The 25,146-nt window shown below is 42.2% G+C and overlaps 1 protein-coding gene across 5 annotated transcripts in view; it reads left to right on the top strand.

Annotated features, from left to right (window-relative positions):
- dnah9 (dynein, axonemal, heavy chain 9) overlaps positions 1 to 25,146 on the top strand; it is a 157,348-nt gene that overhangs the window by 76,027 nt on the left and 56,175 nt on the right. For 4 of the 5 annotated variants that reach the window (XM_037081128.1, XM_037081131.1, XM_037081132.1 and 1 more), the window contains exons 45-54: positions 1,467 to 1,632; positions 2,348 to 2,450; positions 7,636 to 7,875; positions 13,387 to 13,548; positions 14,490 to 14,686; positions 18,270 to 18,432; positions 18,766 to 18,889; positions 21,143 to 21,285; positions 22,716 to 22,877; positions 23,137 to 23,370. In XM_037081128.1, coding sequence (XP_036937023.1) covers positions 1,467 to 1,632; positions 2,348 to 2,450; positions 7,636 to 7,875; positions 13,387 to 13,548; positions 14,490 to 14,686; positions 18,270 to 18,432; positions 18,766 to 18,889; positions 21,143 to 21,285; positions 22,716 to 22,877; positions 23,137 to 23,370 — 1,694 coding nt within the window. Of the gene's footprint in view, positions 1 to 1,466; positions 1,633 to 2,347; positions 2,451 to 7,635; positions 7,876 to 13,386; positions 13,549 to 14,489; positions 14,687 to 18,269; positions 18,433 to 18,765; positions 18,890 to 18,922; positions 19,093 to 21,142; positions 21,286 to 22,715; positions 22,878 to 23,136; positions 23,371 to 25,146 lie in introns of those variants that run through there. The other variant, XM_037081133.1, reaches the window with a different exon arrangement.

Here is a 25,146-nt window from a genome sequence, read left to right on the forward strand (position 1 = left end):
GAATTTCTTAACAGGAGTTGACGGAAAGAAAGGCTGAGGTGAAATGAGCAAAGATCAGTGATTTAGAATTCCACAGCTCTAATAAGATTTCTTGTGTTGTCCTCGTAATGTACAAATCTACTTTTACTCAGACATACTTAAGTTCCATCACAGTCTTAATCTGCACTATGACTCAAATCCGCTGAGACATAAACACCAGCAGAACATTAACATAAGCAACATACCACTACAACTACAGTTTGATATGGCATCAGCTGACCTGAGCAACATTTAAATAATATTACACAAACCATTAACAAAGACCTTCGGAATGTTTTGTGGCCGGATAACACACATTACTCACCTGGTTTGATAAGCAGAGACAGGAGACTTGACTTGTGTTCATTCAGCCGGCTGTTTAACGCTCAACTACTAGAGGTAGATACTCCACCTGTCTTTTCAAAGTAAGCAACTTCAGAAGTAATTCAAAGGTGTTGTTAAAGTACATTCAGATGTAGCCTTTTTTCACATAGTTACAGTTAAGATACCTTAACAATGTTGTCTGACTGCAGCTCTGCAATTAACACACAGACATAAGATTAATATAATTTCTCTCGTCTCACTTTCAGAAACAAAATAATAATTTAATAATAATACCGGTATTGTTAAAGGGATATTCTGGTGTAAATTTAATCCATGGTCTAACACACCATGACACCGACTAAGACCCCCCTTGAGAGATCAAGTTTTCCGACCGATAGTTTACGTAGTTTTAGCAACCTCAGAAAAGACTGCATGATAACAATACACTGCAGTCTATGCCTCCGCCAAGAAACCACCATCAAAAAGCCACAAATAATGCTTAGAACAGCACAAAATTTCAGCAACAAATAGGGTCCAAGCATATTGTTCGAGGCATCAAACAACTGCTGGCTTCTGAAAAATGAATACAACTCACCACTCTCCTGCAGCGGCTTGCTCGTTGTAGGGATGCCCTGCGACTTTTTCCTGTCAGCTCTCGATAATAACTGTTGAGGTCATTATTTGCTATATTGGAACATCTCAGACTGCGCGGTTGCCAGTGTCAGTGGCTTTAAAGCCCTTTTTTGCTTATGTACACTAACCACAAAGACCACAAAATCTGCTGTGGCCACTCATAGACAGGCTGTGTCTATTGTCAGTGAGCTGTGAGGGCGAGGGTAAAACTACACAGTATTTCAAAATTTAAAAAACAAAACAAAATCAAACGTTCCTGTTTTTCAACACGTTGATCATTATAAGACTCCGCTGATTCATCTCACGCCCCATTTAATGGGTCCTGACCCAGTTAAGACCACTGGCTTATGTACGCTTCCAGTTGAATCAAATGTCTTCCCACTGACCCATAACACTCCAACTCTAAACTACTTGATCAATGTTGCTATTTAATTACACTTTTCTCATACGTCATTCTTTCTTTTTCTACATTTCTGCTCTCTTCGACACAGCGGTGTTGGAAAAGCCCTTGGAGAAGAAAGCTGGGCGTAACTATGGACCTCCAGGAAGCAGAAGACTGATCTACTTCATAGATGACATGAATATGCCCGAGGTGGATGCGTATGGCACGGTGCAACCTCATACACTCATACGCCAACACATGGACTACAACCACTGGTAAGACAGTCATTTACATGCAGCTATGCAAATGTGTATGAGCAAACACGAGCACATGCCTGTGCTGTTACAAGTTGATGAGTGTTTTTCTTTCTAGATGACTTCCAGAAAATATCACATCAATTGTGGAACTGTCCCTCGCTTTAATTGGTTTGATGATGGATAGCTTCAGAGAATTCCTTCGTGTATTAACATAGAAAAGGATCATTCAGATAATAGAGTGCCAGCAGCTGATTGGTGTAATAATTCAAATGAGCAGCCTTTTCTGCACAGAACATCTTCCTCTTAGTATTCAGACAGGTCCCCGCCTCACTATCAATATGCTACAACTTCTGAGTGTCAAAAGTCAAATGTGAGCGCCGGGTTGTATGATTCCCCTTAAAAGGATTTTGTTGCTCATCTCTCTGACACAGTGAGGCCATTCTGAACATGGTTCCACTGCGTCAGACACAGGCTGACTGGCTTAGACACGGTCAGCCCATTAGAGATATGCTGGGAGGATTTCAGGTATGAAATTGAGAGGAAGGAGGACGCCGCCGAGCCACGCCAGCTTAAGTAGGAGCTGAGGCATCCATATCAGCAAAGTCGTGTGCGTGTGAGCAGGGCATGTGTGCATGCAAGGCTGTTAAATAATGATTTTTTTTTTTTTTTACGCATGCTTGTTTGTGTGTGCGTGTGTGTGTGTGTGTGTGTGTGTGTGTGTGTGCGCTCCCAGGTACGACCGTAATAAGCTGCTTCTGAAGGAAATACACAGTGTTCAATACGTGTCCTGCATGAACCCCACAGCTGGCAGCTTCACCATCAACCCACGACTGCAGGTACACACACACACACACACACACACACACACACACACACACACACACACACACACACACACACACACACACAGCATGTCCTCACAGCACATTGTGTTCTACTTATTACGCAACACACTGCTGACCTTACATGTGCACTTCCTCTTGCACATGTTATCATGTTATCGTCTTCTCTTTATAGTTGCATCCTATTATTAAGGGTTATTCCGCTAACTTTACTCATTAAAGTGTGTTTACAGGAGTTGTGAATATGTGAAGAAAGTAGTATAGAGCGTTTTGTGGCTCCAGTAGAAGCTGCATGTAATCTGATAAATTGCCCCTCAGTCCACTTGTCTAACATTACACTCATCTGGAGCCACAAAAGGCTTTATACAACTTTGTTCACATATTCAGTAGAATTCCCCAACATCTATAAGCATGCTTTACTTTGTAAAATTGGTGACATTACCCTTTAAAGCAGATCCCATTACATGCTGTTTTATATTCATTTGTGGTATTAGAGCAAAACTTTGGATTGCTACATTGCTTGTCTGTATTCATGCTTGTTTGCTCATTTGTCCTTTCATTCTGCTGTGGCCAATTATGCGGAGTTGATTGGATTTAGATGGAACTTTAACAAAAAGTAAATGACTACGTGCCTACGTCTCAGATTTTTTTCTAATTCACACTGGTTTCCCAGAGGAAGGTGGCACATTATTTACTTGATCATTCCTTTGTTAATGTGTAATATCAGACTGAACTGATTTGATGTATCAGAACTTGAGAGAACAAGAAAAACACAACGGTGAAAGTCGGAGACCAGAATAACAGTTCATTTGTTCATTCAGGGTTCGGACCCCACTGTTGAAATAGGCCTGCATCTGTCAAGACTGCCTTGTTCTTTCACTACAGCACTTTTAAAAATTGAATGCAAAAATCATAACAGTATCTTATCCATTCCTTTAGGCAGACTTTGAAAAAATCTTTGAAAATGCAAACAAAGCATATAGTAATATGCTTTGCCTATGGATCTTTTCATCATCCATACAATACAGACCAGGTTTAGTTTCAACACCACATATTGTTCAACAGCTCCTTAGATCTACATAAAAGACAAAGAAGCTTGTTGTTGGGGCTTCACATATGAGTATTTTAAAAGCATCTGTGTGTTTGATAATTGTTTGATAATTGTGAGTGAGGTCTGCTTTACAAGCTATTTGACTTGCTTCTTTGAATGATAAGATTCATTTTGATTATTCTTATTATTTAGTACTATAGTTGTGTAATAGATATGATGTAGTACATTATTTAAAGAGCAGCCTAACATACAGTATGTATATATTGTGTGTAATATGTAATTATTATGATTAATTAATTATCAATTTTATTATGATATAGAAGAAGTATGATCATGATGGCATGTGTGACATACATCAATATGATATAATAATTACAATTATGTATACAATACATACAATACAATACAAATTTGATTTGAAGAATTAATTTCCTAAAACAGCTGGTCACTGTAGTTTTACTCAAAGTTTACAGGAGGGAACAGTGCATTTGTGAGTGAGGAAATAATACATATTTTGTGCTGTAGTGATTATTTTCAGTAGCAGGATGGTGTGTGTGGGATTGATTTGTTTTCTAGTGAGGATCATACCAGTCGGTAAAAGTCTGAGGGCTCCAACAATCTGTGGTGCATGGTCTAAAGTCCATGACCAACGTAGGTTTAGGGTATGTCTACCTTCCTTTTGCTTGTTAAATGGCACAAGTTGTTGCAAAACAATTTCCCCCCTGGGGATTAATAAAGTATTCTGATTTGATGGATTTCTGAAAGTAGGCTTACTTTCACACAGAGGAGTTGAATGTACTGCTCCTAGACTATACATCTTTCGATAAGTGTGTGTCTCCATTAAAAAGAACCCTGTGAGCACATTTAGCCAAAAGGCACAGCAGCTTAATTTCACTGATAGGCTCACTCAGAATCTAACGTTAGTACATGTTCTGTGTCCTCCTATTCATCAAATCAAACACACAGTTCAAGTTTGTGCAGTAAAATTGTTTCCAGTAAAGCAGCATTCCTCATGATGAATCCTGAGCTCCATCAGAGCTGTCTAAAAATGTTTTATTTTAGTAACCAAAATTCTGTTTCCTCTGTAGAGTTTCCTCTGTCCTGTTGCCACATACTTTTTTTAACTACTGAAAGAAGCCTCTCTCTTCAGTAGAGCAGGAAGTACGCATGTTAGCGACACGCCTGTCTGAGGGCATCTTACTGAATCTGAATATTGTGCCCTTTGAACTGCAGGAAAATGCTGCACCATTCCCTTTAGATCAGTTTTTTTTTGGACTATGGCACAGTCACATTTTGCTGCCTCATGTTAGTAATGCCCCAACAAAGCGCCTGACCACACCTCATTTTAAGAGGTGGGTGAAATTACATTTGCTCTTTACAGAACATGGGCATTGGGCATGGAAATTAAAATGCTAGCAATGATACTTTCCAGCTTTGCACTGGGCATCAAACAGAGCCCTAAGATTACCACTGATGTAAGATGAATCAGTCAGATTTGACTGGGAAACTAAAAAGTGTGCGGGGCTCAACGAATACAGTTAGATATCAGCTGTAGAGGGCTGATGGTCTCCACCTACACCTCCCTCACCAGCATTGTTAGATCAGTGGGAGGCTGAAGGGGTATGCATTAATAAATTAGACCTCAACCTCACTCTGTGGTATTGTGAACGTTTTTTACAAACTGGCGCACATCTCTGACCACTGATCACTCTGCTAATTAGCACAACTCACAGGCTGATGGTTAAGTGCAGTTTTAATACGATCCCACATTACATTTACTCGATACATCTATATATACTGTATATTAAGTTACGGATGGGTCTTGAAATATATTGTAACACTTTATTAGAAAAAGAAAAGACACAGATATATAATACAATTGAATATATATGTATATATATGGGAGTGTGTGTGTGGAGGAGTACACAGGGATGAAAAATGAACAAAGAGAAACAAACAAAATAGTAAAACTAATAGTAAAGAAAATACTTGAGACACGATGCTGTGTCCACTGGCTTGAAGTTGCAAACACACAAACAGGCACACTCTCTCTCTCTCTCACACACACACACACACACACACACACACACACACAAACCCCCAAAATGTTGCATTTAAAAAAAATCATAAAATGTACACAGATGTGCTGAAGTATGTAATATGCATCATTAAAACTGAGGACAAAATGAGACGTATACAGTGCTGCAGTTCCAGTCTCTGTTGATTGCATTGATCACCATGGCTGTTAAAAGCTGCGAAAGCAGCAGGAGCAAAGTAAAGTTTAGATCTTAGTGTTCCGTTGTAATACCCTCCTCCATGGCTCAACTCAAACTGTCTTATTTAAAGAAAGTCAAAGTCATGTCTGTTCTGTACCAGAGGTCCAAACTCTCTTACACATACACACACTCATACTGACCTGCAAAAAAGCTGAAGGACATGATGACCCGTTTGGAACTTACTAAACAGCATAAGAAAAACATTGATTGCTGCAGTGTTTTGCACTTAAGCACTGAGACTCTTGCGGTCAAGATGTCCTTGTTCCTTGTTTTCAATTCTGAACTAAAGATATCCTTTTTATCTTTTTCTCAAAATACATTTTAGACTCGTCAATTTTAAAACAAACCTTACTAAGCTGTGTCTTAAAAATGTATGGCTCTGAGACCTGGCATTGAAAAGTGTTCAAAACACATGGTAAGTACTTATTTTGAGGAGATGAAATCATTTTACTTAAACTCGTTCTCTGAAGGACAATTTTAAAAGTGTATGAGGCTGCATGGTGTTAAAATCACCTTTCCAATCAACACAGCTTTGAGAAATCGATGAGCAGATATGTGACTATGTGACTCTGCAGATATGCAGATATGTGGTCCCCTTTATCGATGTCGCTTGAGAGAAATTCCCAGGTAACACAGCAGTACATAGGGAAACAAGTAGCAGCACAAGAGTAAGTCTCAAAAAATAGAGAAAATAAGAGAGAGATACTGGAAAGAATACAGCAATGATTTGATTAGAAAAAATATAATTAAAAAAAACTATTAAAATAAAGATAAACATACAATATGCAGTAACTGTCCTAGTATGTACCTGACATGTGCAATATATAATAAATGTGCCTGTGCAATGTGCATCAGTCTAGAAGTGTCAGTGCAGTGTATGGTGCTGTGGTGGTGGTGTTGTGTAGTCTAATCGCTGATGGTATGAACATGACACTGGCTACCACAGACTGGTAGAACATTTGTAGCAGCCTAGTGCACAGACTGAAAGAGCCTGAGCCTCCTCAGATAGAACAGCCTGCTCTGTTCCTTTCTGTACAGGGCCTCAGTGTTGTCTGACCAGTCCAGTTTATTGTTCTGATGCACCCTGAGAAACCATCTCCACCCCCTCCCCGTTTATGGAAAAAGGTTTTGGGGGGCTCTTTCTGCACCGGAAATCCAACACCAGGTCTTTGGTTTTCCCGATGTTGAGCTGAAGGTGGCTCCTGCCACGCTAACCAGCAAAGTTCTCAATTACTTCCCTGTGTTCCTCCTTCCCATTGTCTGCAATACATCCAACAATGGAGGAGTCATCAGAGAACTTCTGCAGGTGGCATGTCCGGGAGATGTAGCAGAAGACAGAGGTGTAGAGGGTGAACAAAAACGGTGAAAGACAAGTTCCCTGGGGTGTGCCAGGGAACTGTTTGTTCACCATTTTTGTTCACCCTCTACACTTTGGCACCCATAAAGCAAATTAAGCTCATCCTGAACATAACAGATTGGCAGGAGTCGTATGCACTGTGCACGGAGTAGATAATGACCAACAACTGGAATAATATTATATTAATTATAAAGCATACAGTATGGGATCAAAGACTTGATGCACTTCTAACTGGGAGAGATGCAGCACATACTCGCTAATCCAAGTTTTTCTAAACTTTAGAGGACAATGTTTCCAAATGGAGAGTGTCAGGTCGAGCATACAGACAGTCGTATTTGAATTTGAAAGGCACACTTGACCGAGCGGCAGTCCCTCTTCACTAACTGCTGTAAACACTCACAAGGTGACCCTGCTTTTTCGTCTGGAAGATAATTGACTGCATCATTAGTAGGGAGCCACATGCTTACCTTGTTTGTGCCATTTCTCCCTCTGTAGCGGCATTTCTCTGTCTTTGCCCTGTCGTTTCCCGGAGCCGAGGCCTTGAGCACCATCTATACCTCCATCCTGGTTCAGCACGTGAGAGGAGAGGGCTTCAGCCGCGCCCTGCAGAAGAGCTGCCCCGCCCTGGTCCAGTTAGCCCTGGCCCTACATCAACGCATCTCCTCCACCTTCCTCCCCACTGCAGTCAAGTTCCACTATATCTTCAACCTGCGAGACCTCTCCAACATATTCCAGGTGACACCTTGATAGAAAATACACAGGAAGGCTTTATCTGCGCAGACATTGTTTCAGGAGAACGACCCCAGGTTCATCTTTTCACAATTAAACGTCAGAAGTTAAATCGAAAAAGTTGTGCTTTTTCAAATCACGTCCTTTTCCGTTACAAATGAGGAGTTAGACATTCCGCCTCGATTCTCTCTGTTTTTACGGCTCTGCTTCCCACGTGGAAAGAGCCAGGCTTCTGTCACTAATTTCTCATCTAAATTATTATTGATTTAAGAGCTGGGTCTGAAAGCTAGAAATAAGTCTGAAATAAGTGTAACAGAAAATAGAATGGATTTGCACTTCCACGGGTGTTAGTGATGATTTAATGTATTTAAATGAATATAATATCAGAGCGCAGAGGCTGTCAGGGGAGAAGCTTTTGGGGCCATATTTCTGTCAAAATCCTCCACGGTTTCATGGAGGGCAGGCGCTCTCATTTAACACACTCGTTGTATAATTAATGCTTTAAGCCACTCAGCTATAGGAACTTCATATTTCATAATTCCATCTAGGAGTTTAAAAAGGCAGAGTTCCTGCTAAACTATAAATACACAAATGTACTATTTTAGAGGCACCTTTTTAAAGCCTCGCTAATTCAATTTTTTTTTTTTTATTATGAACCACTTTATACTACTTTAGATCGAGCAACTAATGTGAAAGGTGTTGGTTGTAATAGGTAAGTAGGTTAAAAACACAGACTGCTGTGTCAGACTTGGAGGCATTGACAACAGGTTGTCCATCAAGACAGGAAACTAAACCCATCGAGGCTTAAACATGCAAATGCTCTCCAGCTAAGCCAGCAGCTTGAGGCTGCTTTGGAGAAAAACATGGTCTGACTGACCCGATGTAGACTGTTAATGTAAGCCTGCCGTTCTCCTTCCTTCCACTGGAGAAGAGACAGGGAACAAGAATGACATCCAAGCTAGCAATTCGAACACTGAAAATGGCAGAGCCAGCCTAACCTGGTCACTAACAGTTCAATCTTTGACAGCCTACAGTAGTAGCTGAAACCTAAGCCATGTGCAAACCAACTCCCCATGATGCTATTTTACAGGGGCACAGTTGATGCATTCTGGGTCTGGCGCTGTCCAGGACAACCGTGATTGGTTGAAAGAAATGCATTTTATCACCTAGTCGGAATCAGAATTGGCGCAGCACGACAACTTGCTATGTGAGACCAGGCAGAACAGTACTAGTTAATTGCTAATATCGCCATGCCAACATCCATACCATACTAATTCTACAATGCTGATGTTTAGCAGGTGTATTGTTTACCATGTTCACGATCGTGTTTAAGCATGTCTGCAAGATCTGCCAGCACTAAACACAAAGTGCAGCCAGTCATTAGTTTGTAGGTACTTGGTTAAAATGTGGTCTTTATAATAGTGCTAGAGGAGAGGGGGTCATTCAAAGGGATTTCTTTTCTTCCAGACTTACTAGGTCTATGGTTTGGCTTAATGTAACTACTTACTTAAAACAGTTGCCAGTCACCCTTTGCTTCACGCTATGAATGGACCATCCAATACAACACGAATGTCTCAGACTTGCTGCTGTCTTACACTATGGTCATTCTTTTTTTCCCTGTCATTATTACCCCTTAATCTAACTGCACCCGCATACACTTGTTGCTCACACGCTGCCCTCTAGTGGATTGGCAGATTTGTTACAGATTTTGGGGTGACACCGGGCTGCAATTAAATGTCCAGCAGAGCTTCTGCTGCACTTAGGAGTGTTTAAGTTGCTCACAACATCTGCATCATATTAGTCTTTGGGGGTTTGGTGTTCTTTGAATTCTGTCATCTTGTTGAATGCCTAGTCTTTATCTCACTGCACCAGCTCCTAATATTCACATGATACTGTGAGGGGAATTACCAGAGATAGAACCGGAGTTAATGGAAATCCATCCTACATTGTTTGAGACACTTTATTTGAAACCTCAAAGATTTTAGGTGTCCGGTTTCATTTCCAAAAGGACTGGTCCCCGATATGAATTGTGAGGACTTTGGTGATCCTCTGAATTTTCCCACAGTGCCAACCATGTTGACATTCATGGTTTTGAAGCGTCCATGGTGTAGCACTCTGAAGTAGCTGTGTGAAGAGTGAAAAAAGAGCGCTTGGGAGAGCGGTACAAACTCTGCCTGCTTTCACACCTCAGTTGAAAGAGTCTACGAAAGAAAGCTTTGAAGCATACTGAAGTCTTAATGATGACATTTCACTGTGTCTTTAAGTATGTTATTATTAACCTTACTTCCTGGATTTTAGCCATTATAATGAGTTGATTTGTAGCAGGTTGGAGCCTTCTGCACTTTCAGATTAAGCATAATTACTATTCCAAAGCTCAAGCTCTGATGAACCCAAGGCTTCCCTTCCAGAACCTTGATCACACACTTGACTGCCTCGAAGCAGTGGGAATCTTAGCTGCCACGTTGCACTTTGAAGCCGGCATCTGAAGACAAATTCTGCCTCTTTTGTCGAGCTCTTTTTGTTTTGTTTTTTAAGGGCTCTTGCACAGTGTGACTGTACGTCCAGTCACCACAAAGAGGAAACGTGTCAAAAGTTCCTCGCTGTTCCTTTCTCCAGCCATACAGAGGATATAAAGAAAGCCAGAAAGGAACTCATGGTGCTCGTTTGAAGCTTTCCTGCCCAACTTATTCAGCTCCTGGCTCTAACACCTAAGAACAGCCGGAAAGAGGTGAGCATCCTCACAGCTCACAGCTGTAATTCCCCCGCCGTACCTCTGTGCTTCTGCTCCTTCAGAAGTGTGAAAGTATTTGGCGAGACAGTACAAACGCTTCGTCTAATTTCGAGCGCGAGGCCTAAATGGTTGTCACTTAGTGTTTTCTAGCTTGACGTTTGAGATGTTTGCCTCAGTGGAAATAATTGGGGGGTCTTTCTGTGATTCACTTTGTTTTGTAAAACTTGGAAAACTCTGAGATGTAGCCAAAGGCAACTGTCTCATTATGATCAACTCTAATGAGCCAAGAAACTGAGCTCAGAGACTTGCAACACTCCTTGTAAAGGTGTTTTTAAATATGACAGGAAGGGGTCCAGACAGCACTCGAGGTTACATCTTTATGAGAGTATTGTTGCTGACAAAACTCTCAGGTTAGGGGCTTCTTTTGAATAGTAAGTAGTAGCTAATGCCAACACATTTTATGTGTTTTTCCCCACTACCTCTTCTGTCTTTGTCCCTTACTGCTCACTTAGTGTCTTACAGCGCAGTCTTCCTCCTTCATGCACTCTGTCTCGAAGCTCGAGACAGAAGCTCGACTTTCTCCAAGCGATCATTACGCCCTGCGGATGTTAAATTAGACGTACTGTAAGTGAAGTTCACTAGCCAAATTCCACTCATAGGGCAAGACAAACAGTTTGGCACCCGGCTGGGAGCGTTGTCAGAGAGCTTTATTTGCCAAGGTTCGTTCTCTGCCATGACCAACAGCCATATCTGAGGGCCTGTCTTCCCCGCGTCAGCCTAAATGAGCCCCTCGCAGCTCGAGAGGCAAAGGAGGAGATGAGAGAAGGATGGATGAAATGAAAGAGGAGGGAAGAGACAAGGGAAAGACGGAGAAAGAACGAGTGTACATGAGACTCACTGTGCAGGGAGGGTGAACTGTACTGACTGCACGATATGTCTGTATGATGTACTGTGGATAGTCAGCTGGGTGCATTTGTTAGCCGGGGAAGCATTGTTTGGGGCTCAGAGCAGCTGTCAGGCCACGAGGAAAGCGGACCCGCTTCAGACAGCGCGACAGACAGACAGATACATGCCGACACCCAGAACTCTCTAATCCCTCTCCTCCGAGTTGAACAAAGCAATGAGAGGATGAGATCGTCTGCCAGAGTCGGCTGGATAGAAGGAAAACAAAGTTCTGTCTCTCCTCCTCAGTTTGTTAACGTTTTGCTGTTTGTTCGATTGGTACGGCGAACAGCTAAGCCTGCGAGTATGACTGTTACAGAGAGCTGCCATATGGTGTTTTGTTTTGCTCAGGCACACTTTTACACAATAAATGCAGTGCGTCATGATTGACACCATTAAGCAACGAAATGGAGCAGAAAAAGACAGATCTATTAAAAAAAAATCAGGGGTTTAGATTATCCACACATACTCGAGGAAAAACATCTTGGCTTCTGTAGATCTAGAGTAGTGGCGATCATGCTGGCTCAGTATGAATCTTCAGCACACACAGGCACACCTCCCATCTGTACCATTACACAGTGGATTTAGCTGCCAATTGTCACATTCAGCGGGCTCAGATATGAAGGCAGATCAGATTCAGCTGGCTTTACCCCTGGAGATGATTCTGTTGATTGGAATAAGTTCTGGGGCTGGAGACACACAACATCTGCTTGCCTCTGCCTCTGCCTCGTGGGTGACAGTGCGCAGAGGGGAACAAACAGTGCCTGGGAGCCCCTTTGTCCCCTTCCTCATCCTATACGGCACCTGTTATGTGAGGCACCTAGATTGAGTTCCGGCTGACTGCATCATGAGCGGTCCTGAGGGGAGGCCAATACGTCACACATGCATCCTCTAGAGACACATTAATCATGATATCATCCATCTCGTCTGCTCATTGTCATGATTTTTTGCTATAATTGTGTCTCTTCTGCACAGAAGAAGAAAAGAAGAACAGAAAAGACTCATCTATTTTCAGCACTGCCATGAAGTTCATCATATGGATTGTTTTCAAAATCCTTGTCTCTGCAGAAAACAACACCAACACCCTCACAGTAACCTACAGGCAGAAAATGATAAGTTACCCTAACCATAACATGGTCGCTGATAGTATGGACACAAACAAACAATTGTAACCCTTTTTTGTTGTAGGGATTAAGCCAGTTTAATGTCACGACTCACCTCCCACATGCAAAACACGTTCCTCTGACACTATCCAGATGTGCTGGTCGGCACCTTGCGTGGCAGCCACCGCCATCAGTGTATGTGTGAATTACTGTAAAAAAACAAAAAAACAAAATGGTAATTTCTGCATTTACAAAAACATGGATTGCTTGCAGGAAGTGCTGCTCACCATGGATGCCACTTTTTCTTTTCTATTGCTGACATTTTTCAGGGCACTGTATACAATTCACGCCCCAAATGAAGTGGCTTACAGTAAATATAGAGCACAGTGTAGTTAACAAGCACTCAGCTTACTCAGCCTACTGTATTTTTATATACTTTAAACTGGTTGCTTGAGTCACTTGCAGACTTTGTCTTTGATTTGTCATAATTCTTCCAGCGAACACCTGCCCACAGAACTTATCTCCGCATGCAGCAATACTTCTGAGACAGTGAAACGAAAGGAAAGCGCTGCCGTTATTTTCTAAGTTTCTCTGATACACCTACTAACAGCTTTCCCACTCAATGTCCATTGATTTGCCCAAAGTGACTGTGTTGTATTTCCCTCTTTGCCGCGGTGTAAAACGGACAGATCAGCCTCTGGAATTAAACTCTAAGCCTTCTCCTCTCCCCTCTCTGCCCAGGGCATTCTCTTCTGTACCGACGAGTGCCTGAAAGTCCCCACAGACCTTCTGAAAATCTACCTGCACGAGTCCAGCCGGGTCTACAGAGACAAGCTGGTGGAGGAGCAGGACTTTCAGGTCTTTGATAAGCTGCAGGCGGACACAGTGAAAAAGTTCTACGAGGTGAGAGTTTTACAAAGTTCAGCAGAGGAAGACAAGAACCGGAGGCTGGAGAATGGCGGGAGGAGGGGGAAATCATTAGGCTGCCTGCTTCTGTGTCTGGACCTGGACATCAGTGGCCAACACTGCGAGGAGAAAAAGGGATGTTGTGGGGGAAAGAGAGAGGGCGGAAGGGCCAGAAGAGGGTTGGAGAGAATATTAATCAGTGTGGTATGGGGGTCTGGCTGTCAGGGTCTGCGCTGTCAGCCCGACAAATTGGAAAACATTTTAATGGTTTTCTGTCCACTGCTCCCCTCACTGCCCTCTCTGGCTCTATCGCATGCACACTAGTCATGCCACAATGAAGAACCTGACAAGTATATGTGTACACACACCCACAGAAAGAGACACAGAGGGAGAGGGAATAAAACTACCCACTCCAGAATATATTATTCAGAGTTGGCACTGTCTGTAAACTGTGTCAATTTGTGCCACCAAGCAATATGCAGCATGTTTTATTGCTATTTTTACATGCAAACAACAAAGTCTTTAGAGAGCGCCACACTGTAACGAAGTGCACCTGATACTATGATAATCAAGACTGCACCAGAATATGAAAGAGATGTGAATTTGTGTCAGGAGAAAATCCTCATTCATCACACCTACTGTAGTTTTTTTTTTTTGTTTAATGCCAGTGGATTCTAGCAGAGAAAACAAGCATCCCTGAGAGAGACACAAATTCTCTCCAGTGAAATATTCGGTGCCCAACAGTTGCCAGGGTGAAAATGAACTAGGTCACCCTCTGCGCAGCTGTGATATTCAGCTGTGTCCCTGTCCAGACTGTTTAAGCTTAACACTAATGTTATGCTGACAGGGGTAGTCTGTATGTTTACCACTGCGCTATGTGTGTGTGTGTGTGTGTGTGTGTGTGTGTGTGTGTGTGTGTGTGTGTGTCCCTCCCTGAGGACGTGGAGGAGACTCTGCAGCAGACCAGGCAGATGAACCTGTACTGCCACTTCGCCCGTGGGCTGGGGGAGGCCAGGTACATGGCTGCAGAGTCCTGGAGCAGCCTCAACAAAACCCTGCTGGAGGTGCTGGACAGCTACAATGAGGTCAACGCCACACTAAACCTGGTGCTGTTTGAGGACGCCATGGCTCACATGTGAGTGGAAGCTTTGGAATCCCGGGGGCCGTGTGTGGGAGTAAAAAATGAGTTTAAAAAAAAAAGTGTTTTTGTCAGCTCCTTTATTGTCTGTCAAGGAAATCAACTGGCTTCCCAGGTATTTTAGGATTTGCAGTTCCATTTCACAGACTGTCAGAGGGAGACAGGCAAATCTGTCAGCAGTCTTGCTGCTGACATCATGGAAGCCTAATAAAAATGCAGGCTATGTTTGCTTCACTCTAGAAATACATAATAATGATAAAAAACAACTTTTAACCCTTAATATGCAGTTTTTCCCTTTTAAATACCCTTAAATACCTGTGTTGTGCTGAAAGTCGGTTGTTATTTTATGTTAGTGGACTCAATTTCTAAGCTGTTAGCCTGTCACTCTCTGTTAGCAGAGCAGAGAGAGAGGTACTGAGACTTGGCACTCGTATATCAAGTCACATCCTTTGTCATGGAAAATCCTACTGAGTCCTTCACAAAGAAATTCACAGTCCAGCAGCGTTAAACAACTTCGATATATCATCAACAGGCTTGTATAGACAACCGTGTGAGATTGAGAAGGTTTAATTTTTCCACATCAAGTAACAGTCCACTCACATATGACCATATACATTACTACAAATTGTTCCATATACTGTAGCCCCTTTGAGATCTGAAAGGTAAACTGAGTGACATTTTCATTTAATCCGTATGAGCTTGTTCCCACTATTTGCTGTTTACACTGGCGCCACATTTTTTACACCTGCACCATTGTATCAAATGGAAACATTGCAATAATAATAACAATGATAAAATTAATTTGTAGGGCACCTGTCAAAACAAAGTATGAAGTTCTTCACTACACTTCATACTAAGTGAATGACATGCAAAAATGATGTCAAACAACTTGAAGGTTGAACCCACTTAAATGTTCTTAAATTTCTAAAGTAAAAGTAAATTATACATATTTACATGTATGTATACACTGACCAATCATAAGCGGGTTCAATTATCCAATCTAATATTAAGTGTTTTTCTGATTACTGGCCATTTTGGTGCCCTCAGCATAATTCATTTATGATAAATCTAATCTAATATAAAAGCATAATAGAATGAGTTGCAATATTGCGCACAATTCAACAATAATGTTTGCTTTATATCATTCATAATGATATTTTATATTTATATCTTGCCCACAGGAATAAGAGCAAAATAATACACCTTACACAAAACGACATTTCTGAATCTTAAACATTATTTTACCATTTAATTAAATACAACTTAAATATGGTTATGAGAGCATTTTGTCTACTACAAAATGTTTTTTTCTATTTCACTGGCAGATATCATCCTTGCCTTTGCATCCTGACATGTAGCTTCTGTCACATTCAGCTGTAACTAAGCTAGCTGTAGCAGTAACACTAAAAGTCTGAGTTCTTCAGACTTCACATTATCAAGAGTCATTTTCTGTCTACACTACACATCCAACACCTCACCTAATGTGTGTGAGAGACTGTAGCCTACATTCTACTGAATTCTACTGAATGATAATCCTCAAGATGGTCGTGGGTTTGTTATGCATCGCAAACACCAAAATAATTGTTCTCAAATAACACTATGCTAGGTGAACTTTGCTAAATGTCTGGCCAAAAAGTAAAATCTAAATTTAGGGTTCTAATCAATGCTAATCATCACATTAGCAGCACATTTCATGTATTTAAGAATGAGTAAACATGGACTTACCTGCAAGTGAAGCACAGGCATCATCTCGCAGTTTCTTCTTCTTCTTTCTTTTTTTCTTCTCTCTGCTCCTGACTCCTGCTGTCTTTTTCGAGGCCATTTCCAAAAAAGTCGACAGCTTGTTGTCAAACTTCTTCAGGTGCAATCCAACAGACCACTGAGATAGGGGAGGCCACCCAGGGGAGCTGGGAAATTAAGTGTGTGTGTGTGTGTTTGGGGGGGCAGCACCATTGTTACCTTCTTGAGCAATTACATGTATCTCTTGTTTTGCCTGTTTTGTGATATTCATGCCTAAAAAGTGCCTAATATTTCTATACTGAAATAATATCGGCATTACAATCATTATGACTATGATGATTTTTCATTAGGATTTTTTTGGTGCCACCTCAGCACTTGGTGCACCAAAAGGGGTTAAGTACAGTATTTGAGTAAGTGTATTTTGTTACATTCCATCTCCTCAAGCACATTATACCATCCGAACAGAGGTTACGTGCAAGCTAGCTAGCAATGGAAGCATTCTTCTGTGATTATTTGCCATCAGACTCTAACTGGGCTATGGCTAACCTTCAGAATCCAGCAGTTTTAGGAAACGATTGGGCCCTTTTTAAAAGTGAAACCAAATATGGTATGTGTGTACCACAGACAGAGTTGGGGAATCTAAAAGTAATGAAAACTGGACATGCGTTTTGTTTACACCAAGAAAAATATATTATCTGTCCAGAAATCTAAAGAAAATTACTAAATATTCCCTGCACTGCTACTAAATATAAAGGTGTTTGATCTTGGGGGATATGTGATCTCAATTCACTGTGTTTGAACTACATTGAGACAAGTTTGATCAAGTTACCTTAGTAAGTGAGGGCAATGGATGTAGGGAGATACTTTGCATTAATGTGATTTTATGGTATCTCAAGATAACGCTGACCACAGCGCATACTGTTCTGTTGCTTTATGTTTATGACCAAGCAAGACATATAGTAAAACACATGCTTAACCTGTTGTTTTAAAAGGCCAGTCTTTCTGTCTGACTTTCAACATGGTGGTCTCTAAACTGTTGGCACAAAGCTGAATGATCTAAAGTAGCATTCAGGTTCTCATCATTTAAGATGACTAATGGATATAAATAAATACAAGGCAACATCGATGTTATTTTAGTGAGCACACTTTAATATCCTTTAGACAGGTCAGGTGTAATTTGAAGTTGAAGCACAAATGAAGGTTGAAGTACTGAAGTGGAATGATGAAGTAGAGCCGAGGTGTTGGCTGAAAGTGAAGTCAGAAATCAGTTGAAGTGAAATTCCTGAGAGCAAGTGCATTCTCTAAGCACTTTAAGAGGATTAGTTGTCAGGTTGCGTGTTAGTAATGACGGTATTTGAATTATGAATCTGAATACGCAAGTGCATTAAAAAGATCAGCTGATCTGTGTACGCACCGAAAGAAACTGACTCGCCAGCTCAAAGTTAAGAGATGAAAGCAGTTGAAGTGTCAGTTGAAGAGTAAAAGACTGAGGTGTTGGAGTCAGTATGTACTGTAAGAAGTGAAAGCAGTTGAAGTGTCATGAATGAAAGGCTTTAATCTCACTGTACTGAAGGCATAAAGATTCTCAGGTGCACAGCACAAGTAAGTCTTATGTTTGATACATTTTGTGCTGGTGCGTCTGAATGAAAGCGAGTGACGGGCAATATAAAAGCAAGGGAAGAGACAGAAACTACTTGCGTTTGTTTGTCTGTTGCTGTTTCTCTCATGAGTCATAGATTGTCTTTATCCGGCTCGGCTCCCTCTCCCTTTTATCTCACCCTACCACCGATTCCTCCCTCACACCTTTCCCTCCCCCGACTGTCTGCACCTCCACATGTAGCTGCCGTATAAACCGAATCCTGGAGTCTCCACGGGGTAATGCGCTGCTGGTCGGAGTGGGCGGCAGCGGCAAGCAGAGTCTGACCCGATTGGCTGCCTTCATCTCCAATCTGGAGGTTTTCCAGATCACCTTGAGAAAAGGCTACAGTATCACCGACCTGAAGGTATGAGAAGGATGACTCGGCAGAGGCATACCACACTGCAGAATACATCCATCTGAGCTACTCCATTCGTCTCCTTTTAAGTGTTATAAAGTTTCTCACATCCAGGTGAGGTTTTAAATTTAAACATGGCGGTGAATCTGAGTGAAATATGGACTTAATCCCTTCAGTATGTAAACACAGTAATGGTAATCCACGCAGTATCCTCACAGGGATTCAAGCGTCAGGCATGTATCACTGCAAAATAACCAAATGTTTAGCCCTCTCACAGCCCAATCTCATTATGTGTGTCACTCTCCCACTCCATCTCTCTCTCTCTCTGTCCCTGTCACCCAGACTGACCTGGCATCCCTCTACATCAAAGCTGGCGTGAAGAATATTGGCACCGTGTTCCTAATGACTGACGCCCAAGTGGCAGACGAGAAGTTCCTCGTTCTGGTCAACGATCTGTTGGCGTCGGGTAACAGCAGGCTTCACTAATTACTGCGTGTCATGTTTTCCAGGAGAGGAATGCTTCCGCTTTGCCACGGCAACAAATCACAAGCGCTGCCATTTCTGCAGCATTACTCAACAACTGCAACACATCATTGTGACGAATTACAAGCTAGGCTGAACCGCGCATCGAGATTTATGCTCGACACTTGACGGGTGCAACACAAAGCGTTATAAAATAGCCCTATAAAATGATTTCATATCTTTATCATAACTCACATCTACAATTACTCCAGGTGCTGTTTGAACAAACAACCAGCCTTGCATATTATTGGCCAGATTAAGAATGGGGACACCATTTTACTGACAGAGATTGTTAAATCAGCATATTTCTTTGATCATCATGAAAAACGTTGAAGGATAACTCCAGTATTTTAAACCCGGGCCCTATATTTACATGTTTTAGTTTGTAAATGATTCATACTTACCAAACGTTTTGGAACGCGTCCAGTAGATCACCTCAGCTGACACGGCTGCAATTGCTGCAGCATAATCCTTTGGGGCAACTCCAACTGTCAAAGTTCGGTCAACTAAAAGTGCTTGTTATTGCCACTGACAGGCTGACAACTTGACGGAAACAATTCCTGTAGAGATGGACCTGTTTGTCAAATAGGTAGATCCTTTTTGTGACCAGAGTCTCACTCTGAAATCTCATGCGAGGTGACTTGTTGCAGGCGAGTAAAAGAGTTCATTCACACACCAGAGTATGTAAATATAGGACCCCGGCTTAACAATACCACGATTCATCTTCAACTCCCCATAGCAACAGCTTCATTGTCAGCTGAAATTAACATTGTTGGGACAGTTAGCACCACTATAACGGAGACAGTGTCACACTGACACATCAGGTTATGCTACTGTAAGGTTCAGAGTTTATTTTTTGCCCTAAAGTCACATCAGAACAGGTCTACTAGAGGGGGAGTAGGGCAACCCTGAAGTAACTGCACCACTTAAGGCTGAACTCACACCAAAATTCAGCAGTTAGCATGGGGTTGTGTGGCAGTATGGGACTTTCATTCATGTTGTACGTATCAGAGTTTCTGATACATTTGGTTTTAATTAATTGTTTGATGCTGTGAAAAGGCATCAGTCTCTCTTCTTCACAGTTGCTCGGTAAACACTAAGATTCTAAAATGCTACATGGTTTCTCATCGATCGCTGTGTTGTTGTGGTAACGACAACAGGCATTTCCAGGAGCCAGCTGGCTGATTGATTTGCACTGTGTGGTTTTTGAAAAAGTAATAGTTTCTGTTGTTAATTTCATACTGTACTTAGACACGGCTGTCTGACTTATCTGAAGTTTTGCTTATTTAATGTACCGTGCGCTACGTTAAGTTCTTTGATGAACCATATCTACCTAGTAGCAACATCTCATAGCCTGTTAGCTGTTAGTTTCACTCATTTTTTCAGCTGTCATTTTCTTCATTCTGTTCTGCACAACAGGTAAAACAAGTCTCAAGCCTAACAGTAGTGCATGTGCTGTTATTAATGACATATGAAAGCATCATGCATCTTAGATAAATTGGATGCATATACTTAAAGATGACAGGGAAAAAAGCAGGAAGATATAGTAAACAAACATTGCGATTGGTTCTATTCCTGTGGCTTCTATTCACTGGTTTACGTGATTGGCCACTGCAGTGTGACGTCAGGGAGTGTTTCTCCAAAAGGTAATTCTTGCGTCCCTGCTCTGTTTCTTTCAGCTTCCCCTGCGGCCCATACCACTGCATCCTAAATGCACTACTCACACTCAAGTTGATGGAAGAGCTGGCATTTTTGACACAATGCATAATTCGTGTGTACTGCCCGGGTGTCCCTTCAGGCGGGTGTCACCGCAAACAGTTTGCAATTGGGCAGTTTTGTTGAAAGACATGTTTTAAAACAGAGCACAGACACTTTAACTGAGATCAGGCCAGATCCTGGCAGATTAGGAGCTCTATATGTCGACATTGCTCAGCTCATCTTTGCTCCTGTGAGGCTGTGACTTACAGCGGATCTCTGCATTAGCATAGGCCCTTTGAATGAACTCCACCTGCCACCACCTCTATTGGCTCTCCTAGATTTGATACAAGAGTCTCGGTGTCAGCTCAGATCCCAACGAGATAAGAAAGTTCTCGAGACTTCTCTTACAAGTTAAACTTAAAAAAAAAATCACACTGCTTGTTCCCCACAATCTTGGTGCTCGTCCCAGCGTTAATGAGGGTCATTTCGTTCATTCAAGGCGAGATTCCTGACCTGTTCCCAGACGACGAGTTGGAGAACATCATTGGCAGCGTGAGGCCAGAGGTCCGTGGCTCGGGATTGATGGATACAAGGGAGAACTGCTGGAAGTTCTTCATCGACCGGGTTCGCAGACAGCTCAAGGTGAAGCAGTCACACAAGTGCCAGACAAAGTGCTGTTTGTGTTCTTTGTTAGTCTGCATTTGACTACTAATCATCCAGAAAGAAAAGTTGTTGTCAGTGGTTCTTTTTAGGGGGCAAGTTCACCATTAATCTCTCTCATAGTACTGCGTCATCGCCGCCCTCTCTTAATGTAGCAATAGAATGCCGCCTCACACTCTAATTTACCATTCCAGAATATAAAAAGCAGTATACTTGGATAAACATCTGGCTTTATGATGAAGCCTTTCCCTAGACAATTTCCTTCCCTGACATTCTCAGATGAACTTGAATGCTTGCGGAGGCAGTGGACGTCGTTATAAATCACTGGCATGAGCAGAAAAGCCCCCGTTTAGCTGGAGATAATTTTCACCAACGTGTAGCCGGTTTGTTCTCTCTGGGGACGGAGGGATTCTAGGTTGTTGCTTATCCTGCCATTATTACAGTGTGCACCACCACTACTACCCACATCCTCCACCCCCGCCTCGCTCCCAGCTCATGCCTCCTTGGGTTGGAGAGTGAATAAATGGGGAAGGCAATCCCACGGGTATGGGCTTGTAAAGAGTGGATTTCTAACCATTTGGCTCTCTGTCTCTCAAATTGTCTGTCTGGATGGAGGAAGAGGGCTCTTTCCCAAAAAAAAATGCTGGTAATCTGATTCAGAATGTTTGCTGGCAATTGCTCAGGGTGTGTGTCTCGTGCCACCCACTAGTTCCCAAACTGGTTGCTGGGACCTCCACAAATCAGTTTCACTCAGCTCAATCTTTGAGTGAACTAATGGGCCTCATTTTTGAGCCACAGTCCCCTGGTAGGTTAATTCAGCCCTGCATGTAAACCGTAACAAGACGTCACATGTCGAAATGACTTTGTAAAAATGGGTCACTGTCAGAAAGGACAAGCTGGTTGACATATTTATTGACCCCACCCCTCTATGAAAGCAGTGTTTTATACAAATGTCAGAGTGAATGTAGAATATGTCTGCAGCTGTATACAGTGGTAGATTATCATCAGTAGTGTCTGTGGGTGTTGCCTTCTCTCTGTTTGTTTCGAGCATCTGGCTGAGCTTCTCAACAAGCCAGCTGTTTGTCTCCAACAGTGAAAATCATTCTGACGTGGCCCGCAGCTAAACACACTCTTTTAATTCACATGCTTGCTGGAGGCTTTATTTGCTTAATGATGTAGCTGCAAATAATTAATTCACACTTTCCCATTCCCCCCTCTTGACCATGAAGAAGTGATAATCAGAGCAGGAGTTCCCTGCCTGTATTTTCCACAGCTGACTGTGACTCGAGTTGTACTCACAGAGAAACAGAAAATGACTATGATCTCGCTGCTGTATCAGACTTCACACTCAATTCTGTTTGACCTTGCTGTGTGTGTGTGTGTGTGTGTGTGTGCGTGTGTGTGCACTGCAGGTGGCTCTGTGTTTCTCTCCAGTGGGTAATAAACTGAGGGTTCGCAGCAGGAAGTTCCCGGCAGTGGTGAACTGCACAGCGATCGACTGGTTCCACGAGTGGCCACAGGAGGCGCTGGAGTCGGTCAGCTTCAGGTTCCTCCAGGAGGTGGAGAATATTGAAGTGAGAACTGTTCGTACTATAATACACACACGGGGATGAAGCCACCCACAAAAATGATGTTCACACTCTGAAAATATCATTTAAAATGTCAGGCAGCGTGACACAACCAATGTGATATTAATTTCAAGAGCAGACTGGAGGCCCCCCGAAAATTAAATTCAGAGCCTGAGCTTCAGGAAATATTGCTTTCCAGCCAAATCTGCACAGTCATCTTCTTTTAATGTGAAGTAACCGTTGCTGTCATTTACAATTCTCGCAGCCCCAAGTGAAGGACTCGGTCAGTAAATTCATGGCATACGTCCACATGAGTGTCAATCAGACGTCCAAGGAGTACCTGGCCAACGAGCGACGCTACAGTTACACCACACCCAAGTCTTTCCTGGAGCAGATCAAGCTGTATCGCAGTCTGCTGGGCCAGAGGAGTAAAGACCTAACCACCAAGATGGAGCGGCTGGAGAACGGCCTGGAAAAGCTCAACAGCACCTCGGCTCAGGTACTGTCCACAAGCTGCCATTTAAAGCGTCTGCCAGGTCTCATAAAAAAAAGTTCCCCGTTTTATGTTTCTCATTCATGTTGGCTTGAAAATTCAACGTTTATTCTACTATTTAATAGAGATCCCAAATTAAACTAAAAGAGTTAGCATGCACCCAGTCTGGAGTGGGTGCACACGCTTGACTGTGCATTGAGGGTCTAAATTACGTCTTTTCAAGTCAGTCTGTGATCTCTGGTATTCTGGAGACTTGGATTATGCCAGATGATCTGTATGGAGCCATCTCCAGGTTTTCTCCAGATGGTTTTTCCTTCGCAGCAGCTGCTTCAGTTCAGTCGGGAGAATGCCGTAACGCTGCTCTGCTGTAAAACTCCAGAAATGTTTTGTGGACGACGAAACTTTCCTTTGACATGAGGGTGAATAGAAGGAGACTGATTTTCTTTTGTTGTTGTTGTTGAATACTTTAATTCAGTACATACAGTGGTTCCATCTCTGTTGCTTGGCAGTCTGAGTACTGCTGTCTTCCTAACATACCAGGTAATGATGCCCCTCGCCTGGCACACCAAGCTAACAGTTGGTTGGTTGCCATTAGTTTGTTAGAATGAGAGGCAATAATGACTGCAGGTTTCACTGCAGGTGTCAGCTGTTAAGCTAATGGTCGATATTTTGTTTTGGAATTTAACATAGATTATGTAGAACATGGAGTGTTATTATGGACATCTCCTTGTGGGTCATTAGTGTTGATTCAGTGGTATTATTTTTGTCTAAGTCTATACATAGTTGTTTTGTTTTTTAAGGGAAAACCCGAATAATATACATGTATTTTTGCAACTTATTCTTCATTGTGTTATTCTTATTATATAACTGTTATGCTGTTGTTTATGGTATCTTGTTATCCCACTTCATTTCCCCTTCACTGGAAAACAAACAATTAGTACTGTTAGTGGTATCACTAGAACTCTTAAAAGTATCACTAGAGCATGTTAAATATTCTACATGCCTGTAGATATAAGCACACATTTTATGTGATGTATGTCAGCTAAATTATATCATTTGTAAAAATACTTTTATTGCGGTCGCATTTCTAACCGCCCATCAGGGCTGCCAAGTTTCACCAGAGATTTGCAGTGAGACTTCGGGGGGTCGCTGGGGCCATTTGAAGCCATATTTAGAGTAACATCACATTTTAACTACGGTTAACTATGGTGGTTCCCTACTGTTTGACCGTCCGCTTCATTTGAAAGGCAGTCACGCATTATTCAGCACACCATATTTTTTGGAGCAATGCAAGCCTGTCACACCCTGATGACTGGTGAGGTTTAATATGCATGGCACTGAGTGCTCACACACACAGTTAGCTTGAATCTGCATGATCTAATCTAATGTAATCTACATTAGGACAGACAGCAGGAGCAGTACTTGTAGTTTTGAAGCATGGTATACCGTGTGTATGTATGTATCAAACTTATTACCACAAGAGACACACCGACAGCTCTCTGTCAGCGATGGCGTGTCTGATGTTCTACCGACTTCATAAAACTGCAGCTGCTGCACTGTTCGCTGTTAATTCGTCCGTTGATAAGAGCGGTTTCTGCGATTTCAAAGCCATCCTCCTGCTGCTTTGAACGGAGTCATGTGAAGGCATGGCTGTGGTAGGATTGACAACAGAGCACCAGCAGACGTGGGACCAGCTGACCACCTGCCTCTTATCAGAATGTGCATGACAAAATATGCACTAACAAGTAAAAGTAATGCCTTGTTTGTTTTGATTTGTTCTCA

The sequence above is a fragment of the Acanthopagrus latus genome, chromosome 20 (genome assembly GCF_904848185.1).
Source record: "Acanthopagrus latus isolate v.2019 chromosome 20, fAcaLat1.1, whole genome shotgun sequence".
In the NCBI taxonomy this organism is placed as follows: Eukaryota; Metazoa; Chordata; class Actinopteri; order Spariformes; family Sparidae; genus Acanthopagrus; species Acanthopagrus latus.